Source organism: Drosophila teissieri, chromosome 3R, assembly GCF_016746235.2.
Source record: "Drosophila teissieri strain GT53w chromosome 3R, Prin_Dtei_1.1, whole genome shotgun sequence".
Classification (NCBI taxonomy): Eukaryota; Metazoa; Arthropoda; class Insecta; order Diptera; family Drosophilidae; genus Drosophila; species Drosophila teissieri.
The window spans coordinates 12,148,131-12,156,153 of record NC_053032.1 but is presented as its reverse complement, the minus strand read 5'-3'; the positions used below and the strand labels follow the sequence as shown (position 1 = coordinate 12,156,153).

At 40.9% G+C, this 8,023-nt stretch overlaps 1 protein-coding gene across 1 annotated transcript; it reads right to left on the bottom strand.

Annotated features, from left to right (window-relative positions):
* Positions 1 to 1,856: 1,856 nt before the first annotated feature.
* On the bottom strand, positions 1,857 to 4,691 carry LOC122620170 (sodium-coupled monocarboxylate transporter 1). The gene is made up of 10 exons (XM_043797502.1): positions 4,496 to 4,691; positions 4,065 to 4,174; positions 3,876 to 4,010; positions 3,655 to 3,814; positions 3,538 to 3,603; positions 3,430 to 3,481; positions 3,305 to 3,372; positions 2,834 to 3,247; positions 2,076 to 2,767; positions 1,857 to 2,016 (listed from the first exon to the last, which is right to left on the bottom strand). The coding sequence occupies exons 2-10, from the start codon at positions 4,157 to 4,159 to the stop codon at positions 1,941 to 1,943; spliced, it is 1,758 nt and encodes a 585-aa protein (XP_043653437.1). The 5' UTR covers positions 4,160 to 4,174; positions 4,496 to 4,691; the 3' UTR covers positions 1,857 to 1,940.
* Between the last annotated feature and the right edge of the window lie 3,332 nt (positions 4,692 to 8,023).

Sequence of the window (8,023 nt, the reverse complement as noted above, 5' to 3'; positions counted from 1 at the left end):
GCAGACACACCCAGCGTCGTTGACATCGCTTTCGTTTTCATTTTCAATTCCGATTCCCAAGGTCGATCCCGACCTACATCCTGCTACAAATAACTCGATGTCGACCAGCTCCCGCGGATTGCCGTGGATTGTGGATAGTGGATAGTGGAGTGCTATAAATGAATGGGCAAAAAACTGTTGCACATTTAATGAAGGCGCCCCGCCGCTTCGCACTCCTTGACATCCGTAATTTATGCTCATCTACAGACCGCACATAAGCGGCACATAAGCTGCGGACACTTGTCCACGCGATTGACAACATGACATTTTGAATGCGAAACGCCACTAGTCGGCGGACAGGAGTTCCCGGACAAACGGACAACGGACAGTGGAGATGGGCCAACGGACAGGAGCAGTTCGCTTCTCGCACTGGGCAGGGGTAAAATATGACAGCGGGAGCAACAAAAAACTAGCATCGATTAAAAAACAACCGCTACGTGAGCTGCATTTCAATTGGCAAATCAAGATTTGCAATGTGCCGGGCCAAAGAGCCCACTCAGTTCGCTAATTTTTTCAAGTTCTTTTCAGACCTTAGAAGCGTGTTTGAGCCGCTGGCACGCGTTCCATGACCATCTGCCGTCCCCAAATGAAATGCACTGAAACTTATATAGAATGAGCCTAATATTGTTCGAATAACACAAAGAAAGTTCTGATATTGCCAAAAAATCAATTTTAAAGACTTGCAACAAAAACTAAGTTTTTTATCAAATTAATCTGATTTTCCTACTTTTTGTATCTAGGACCATTTATTTGTTGTTTAATCTTAGCATTTAATATTTACATTTTAATATCTACATTTCCTTTCGCTTTTTTTTTAATATTAAATTTTATTGTTTTTTTCCCGTGCAGATTGATAAATTTAGACGAAAAGCGTCCAACCGTTTGGGCCTGAAGTCCCGATCAATTCGCAAACGGTTTTCGGAAAATGAAGCTGTCAATTTTGTGGTGCGAACAGCCGCAGATTTTCACCAGTGGTTCAGTGGTGCGATGACGCGGACTCTCTGACATTTAGCCACTGCCAGTTGCCAAGGCTCTCAATTAGCTTACAGCCGAAATCACTTAAGTTCTCATTGCCTGTTGGGCATAAATTCTGGGCAGAATATGAGTGGATGGCATGGCTAATTCGTGTTGTTGGTCTTATGGCCTGCTCAGCATGCAAATCTCGTTTCCAATGAAGTGGGGCAAAAACCAAGTTACAAATGTTTCTTTGAGTCTTTTCACATGCTCCTTTTGGGGTATATTTGTATGTGAAATAGCTGTTCATTTTAAAATATTTTTCACATTGAAAATGTGAATTCTTTAATAAATCTAAATTTATAGGTAAAATGAGTCTCGTGATTATAGTTCTCCGAGTTTTTGGTTAGAACAGAAAGGGGTATTCGGTATTCTCGACTTTCTTGCAGGCTTCTCTCTTTTTGGCATTTATTCAAATTAGCCTTTAAAACAAGCAAAAGCAGAGCATTACGTTCACACAGACAAGCCTTTTTATACAATTGTATTTTATATATTTAACTGGTAAGGTTTCACTGGTCGTCCGATGTGCAGTTGCGGCCTAATTGGAATGCAACAGACGTCGCCGAAAAGGGGAGCGGAACGCCAAAGATGCTTAAGTTATTATTGATATTATAAAGAACATTGTCATGGCGGATTGGTCAGTGAATTGGTTGATTCAGATGTTGGACTTGACTGCCCGACTTGTGTGAAGAACTCAGGCGGCAGAGGGCTTAAATTTGAAATGCCTAATTAAATGCGCGCTTAACGATTTAATGGGTTTCATCAAGAATTTTAAACAAAGCTGATATATATATTCGTTGATAATAACATTCAAATTTAAGCCTTTAATTACGTGCCACATAAATATGTATCTTATCATATCCCACGTTCAACTTAAAAACTTAACTTTATTTATTTAAACGGGTTAGCTCTTCAGTCCTCTCATTTAAATTGCGACCTCTGAAGCATTCTCTTGGGAGAAATCTAGAACAAATTTTCTCTTTAATTCAGTTTTCTAAAGCTTAAAAAATGTATATACTCACCTATGGATCACTGGGGATAATACGTCGGCATGAAGCGTCTTGATATCAGTGGGCTTAGTTATCAAGGATACTAATGCTCCCACCACCAATACTGTGACGATTCCAATGGGACTAACCCAATGGTAAGATAGACGGTATAATGGAAACACTTCATCCTCATCCACCCAAGTCTCCTCGGGTTGAGTCACATTTCCCACACATCCGTCCACGGAAACGGGAAGCATTTGAGACTGCAGTTGACCCGATGCTGCGGCGATCTGCGATCCAAATGAAGCCCATCCTGCCAGTAGGACACTAGCTATTGCACCCACCGCTGTGCCAATGGTATTTGCCCACGGGAACAGCATTCCTAACGTGAATATTCCAAAAGAAGTGCCTGCCGTGATCGAGGATATCGAGTTGCAGACACTCAAAATGCCTCTCATGTGCTGTAGTAAGAATACTAGCAAAAATGCAATGACTCCCTGGAAAATAATGCAGGTTTTAATCAGAATCGTGGACTCCTTCTCGCTGGGCTCCATCTTGAAGAATCCGCGAACTACGTCTTCAAGGAAGACCAGTGCAAGAGTGTTGAAACACGAGGAAAGTGAACTGAGACCGGCTCCGAATATTCCAGCAATAAACAAACCAGGCATTCCGGGAATATGCCCCACGTTTTGAACCACATACAAGGGCAACAGTTGATCGTCATTCTGAACAAAAAGTTCTTGTCAGTTTGGGAAGTTTCAGTCAGTCAGTTTGGGAAGATATCTACCCACCGAAATCATTCCAGCACTCCGAGGATCGCAGTCCTTGTATTTCGAAAAAAGTACCAGTCCCATAAAGCAACAAAGAGCGACGAAGATACACACTCCAATGGTGAAGAGGAATGAAGCGTGTCGCGATTTCTTTAGTGAAGGCAGTGACATATATCGCTGTACCATGTGCTGACCCACGGCATTAACAGAGGTCCAATATGAGAAGCCGCCGGTGAGAATGCTCCAGAGTGTATAGCGAACATAGGGAGACGGATTCAAATTGGCCCACATCAATCGTCCTCCCTGTTCCGCGTCGGAGAAAATAGCTCCCAAGCCATCGGAGTAGTATATGGATAGAACGGCCACCGCAACCATGGAGAGAAACATGACAGCCACCTGCCAAACATCCGTGTGGACCACAGCCTTAAGACCACCCTGCAATGGAAATCATTTAGACGTCTTCCAAGTCATAGGAAATGCTTACCAGCTTACCATAAATGTGTAAGTAACGCAAGCAATTATGATGACCAGTCCAATCAGGTGGGTATTAATGCCAGAAACTGCAGATTAGATCACATATTTATGAATTCGCAAAGTTCCTCACGGACACATTTTACCCTGATTTAACGATAACGCCGGAACATACACAACGAATGGCAAGTAAATAAGCTGAAATTTTGAATAATTTATTAGGTTTGTAACGCATGACGGTAAAATTGACTTACTACACTAAAAACATAAATGAAAGATGCTGCGGTCCTTATGCTCGAGTTGAATCGCATTCCCAAGTACTACAGTGTAAGAAAAGATGAGTATTTTTTAAAAAAGTACACATATCCAACCTCGTATGCAGATCCAATTTGCAGAGCCGAGTACACGGGCAAGTAGACATAGGATAAGGCAAATCCTTGAAGAATAATGGCTACGATAATGAGGGAATACTGGGTGCCATAATAGTAAATCTCAGAGGGAGTGCCAATGATGGTAACCCCCGATACGAAGCTGCATAAAGTTATGTCAATTATTATTTAAATAGTTAATTATCTGCCATCCGAAAGCTTACCTGCCTATAAGACTTATGGATACTGGGATCACTTTCATATTTCGCGAACCAATAAGATACTCGTCTATCTTCTCTGATCCGAAATTCGTCTTTCGGGTGTCTTCGGAAGTGCTTGTCAGGGTTTTCGGTTTTTTCCTTGAAATGAAAGAACTTAAGGGGAATGGTTCAGATAAATAAAATAACACTCACTTGAAGCCACCGAAGTATAATCCCGTTCCCGTGGATAACAGCGTCATGCCCAGCAGCACGATGTAGTCCACTGTGCTGAATCTGTAGTTGTCCATGATCTTGCTCTCCTTCTGCAATATTGTGTTGTCAATATTGTTTATGTCACTCAAACTAATAAGTATCAAATTAAAGGAAATGCTTCCTTTTGAAATTAAAAATGTGAGCACTTCAGTTATATAAGAGGTTCAAAATCGCAGTCCGATTCCTCTCGTGAGAGAAAATACACTAATCCGAAGCTTCTATTTGTTTAACATCCACGCTGCACGGAAAGACAATAATGATGCGCATATAATTAAGAAGGGAATATATCACGATCGAATTTGTGAATTTATGGCGCCCCGTGGCAAAACAAGTTTCGGAGTAGCTTAAACTATAGGTTGTTTTGGCATTACCTATTTTATGGTTTTGTGACATAAGATAAATTATAGATTCAACACAATTTAGTTAAATAAATAATAAGTAAAACTTTAGTAAAACTTTGTTGAGAACAATTTCAAGATTAGCCAAGCATCATAATTAGGTAGACATAAATTAATTTAATATTAATTACTATTAATTTACACCTAAACGGAAGCAAGTGTTTCGTTTCTATAGGTTTTCAATACTGACTTCAGCTTCCAGAATAGAAGCAAAACAAGAGGGAATGCAAAGATTTGGAGATTTGGAGATTGGGGTGCATGGAAGGTGCCGTTGCTTTAACAGACGCTTATGGAAATTACAGCGATGATCACCTAACTAGGTGCTTTAATTTGTAAATATACATTGATACAATGATAGCCAACGGAGGCTATTTAAAATGCGTAAGATTCGGTTATGGATGAAAGTTTGATAATATAGTCAATTAAATATAATTGAATATTATATGAAAGAGGGTAATACAAAAGGAGGTTTTGAAATTAAAAGATCTACTTAAGTGTTTTTGTGTCTATGTGTGTGCCTTGTTCATTTGGCAGGTTTCAGGTTCCAGTTTAGTCAACCAAAAACCAGATCGCGAACCCGACCTATAGAATTAATTACGTACTGCTGTTTGGTCGCCAGCTTAGACAAAGTGACGCCGACAACAACGTCGCCTGTCGCCCAAACACCCATCGCCCTTCGCCCATCGTCCTTTGTCCTGCGTCCTGCGCCCTCCTTCAATGGCACATCCTGCATTTGTCCTGTAGCCTGGTGTCGCCTTCGATGCTCGCTAATCCATTACCAGCGTCATTAATCTAATGAGCTGGTGCTGCTCGGCGCTCCTCGACGTTGTTAGTTGTTAGTTGTTAGCTGGTGCTCGGTGCTCGATGCTCGGTTCTTGGTGCTTGGTGCTCGGCAATTGGCAATTGTTGTTGCCACTGGCGGCATGTGTCGAGTTGCCTGTGCCTCTGCATTTGGCCATCGATTTGCGCGCCCCAGTTTACTTACACATGTCAACATCATGGCCGCCGTCCATCACCTGATCCCCCAATGTGTTAATGCATGGATATGCGATTGTGGCTGCCCCCTGACCCCTAACCCCGACCCGAGAGCCCTTGTTCCTCATCCTGAATCACTCCCGTATATCCTTGTCTTTCTCAGCACTGTTGCTCGTTTGTTTGCTCGTGGCAATTAACTTGTGTTAAACTGTTATCAGCTTGTCATTCAATTGCGGACTGCGGATTGCGAATTCGACGCATGGAGCTTAGGGCATTACCTTCCTCCAGTTGCTGTTTCCCCTTCATCATTACAAAGAACCGGATAATTAGAACAGAAATCCAAAAGGAAACCACTAAATTATAGGAATTGTTGCACTTTCTGTGATTTTTGCCTCTTTAATACTATTATTTCAGCTTTGGCGCGATCTACACACGGCATGGCCTTTGATGAGCATTAAAATAAATAAACTAATTAGTGTTTGCTAAAATAACACAATGAATAAATTATAAAAACAATCTTTGAGTACATGCAACTGAAAGTGAATATATTTCGGCGCTTCTGTGCTGAAAATAAATTGCATTCCCTGTTTCGACAAACATGCTAATGTTGATTGCGTAAATTCCTTGCACACATGCACCAGCCAAATTCGACACTTACCGCCCTTCCTGCCAAAAGTTTCGCATGCCTCGGCAAAATATTTTGTCGCCAGGAGCATTTCTTTAATTTAGTTGTAACTCTAAAATTTCTCTGGCTTGTATTTGCACGTATATTTATGTGTTCTTTGCCAGTTGGTGGCGTTTACCCAGTCTCATGCGTTCTGTACATTGGTTTTGGGTGTTGACTGAGCTCTGGGTTTGACTATCTCCGTTGTTGCCAAAAGTTTTCGGGCAAAAGAAACTTCTACTCGGTCGGCAAAACAAAGGCGCAAATTACAATTGAAATTTTTGCCGTTTTGTTGCAAGAAATATAAACATGCATCCAGAGCATATACAGCAAAATTCCAGCATTTATCAAAAATCGTTTATAAAAGGTTAAATTTATTGGGATAGCAAACTCTGCCTGGACGAACGTGTTTTATTCTATTATATAGTTTATTTATTTATTCCTTTGGAATTGGACGCAATTGGAAACGTAAAGGAATGATAAGTCTTTTAATTCCCCAAATCTATCATTAAAGTTCATATCTACCACAATTTTTAACGCTCTTAAAAACTTCAGATTGCGTATTGTATTTATTGCGTTATTTTATTTTTTCCTTAAATGGTAGGTACATAAATATGCATATACAGATAACCAGATACAGTTTTTTGCGCTTGTGGTGTTGCTGCCAAGCATTTCCGCAATGGTCCAAGGCAAAATTGGAGCATATCCGGTGTGCTTACAAAAGACAAAACAATTACAACAACAAAGAGCGTAAGAAGAGAAAAAACCCAAAATATAAATAAAACAGGGCAAAGCAGAACAGCAGTCCCAAAAACGAAGACGGGAACAATGAAACGTTCTCAGCTACATATTTCTTGGCCAACTTTGTTGCAGCTGCATTTCACTAAAGTTTCCAGAACTCAAGTCTCGATTTCTTTGATGAAGCAAAAACAAGGCGAAACCACAGCCACCACAGCATCAGAGTTGAATCCGTGTTCAGCGTTCCAGCACCAACCGAAATCATCCAAACACCCAAACACCCAAACACCCACACACCCAAACAACCAGACAACCAACCGCCCAACCACCCAGAAGTATTCCCATTTTCCTCCAAAACCCAGTGAAAAACAAAAAACAATTACAGCAACTAATAAAGAAACATTTAAAAAGCAAAAGTTTATGCCAGGACCAGTGCGGCGCTAAGATCCTTTGCTTAAGGACTCGGACCCTGGTCCGTCAGCAGTTTTCCTCAGCGGTACATGAATAAGCAATTAAAAAGTTGTTATTAAAATTATTATGTGAAATCGTAATGAGAGTATAGTGTTCCGTACAGACAAGTGCCGCCCTGCAGGGCATTGTTAAATGTTCCGTGGGATCCTGCACGCTTCAATCAGTTTTTATTCCCTTGACCAAGGAGTTCAAGGTTGTATTTTAGATGAACCTTTTTACTTTCCAGGAAGTCATGTTTTTCATAGTTCAATCTGCGTTTATAGATAAATAATCCCTATTCTTACCTGCACCATTTAAACTTCTACGTAAATTAAGCAAAGTAAATTCTGTAAATGTATAAACCAATAATTTAATTATATGTTATTATGTGTAAAAGTTTGACAACGTAACGGGTGCTCTGCGGTCACGGTCCCAAAACTTCTCACTCGCCCATGTTGCGTATACGTAATTTGAGAGAGTTTATCGCCTAGGGGTCGAATTGGCGGAACTCTGGCTAATTGCTCGTAATTGTTTGCTCTGGGAGAGAGTTCACTGTACTGTCGGGCATCGCAATTGATATGTTCAAAAGGATGTCAATGCCAGGACAGGTCGCCACTATCAACCACGCTGTTTGCTGTTTGCTGTCCACTGTGGTCGGTGCAACACAACCTTGT

Coding starts and splice junctions, on each gene's coding strand:
- LOC122620170 (XM_043797502.1), bottom strand. CDS start 4,159: ATGGACAACTACAGATTCAGCACAGTGGACTACATCGTGCTGCTGGGC. Junction 3,815..3,875: donor TCCATAAGTCTTATAGGCAG/GTAAGCTTTCGG, acceptor AACTTTATGCAG/CTTCGTATCGGGGGTTACCA. Junction 2,017..2,075: donor TTATCCCCAGTGATCCATAG/GTGAGTATATAC, acceptor AATTTGTTCTAG/ATTTCTCCCAAGAGAATGCT.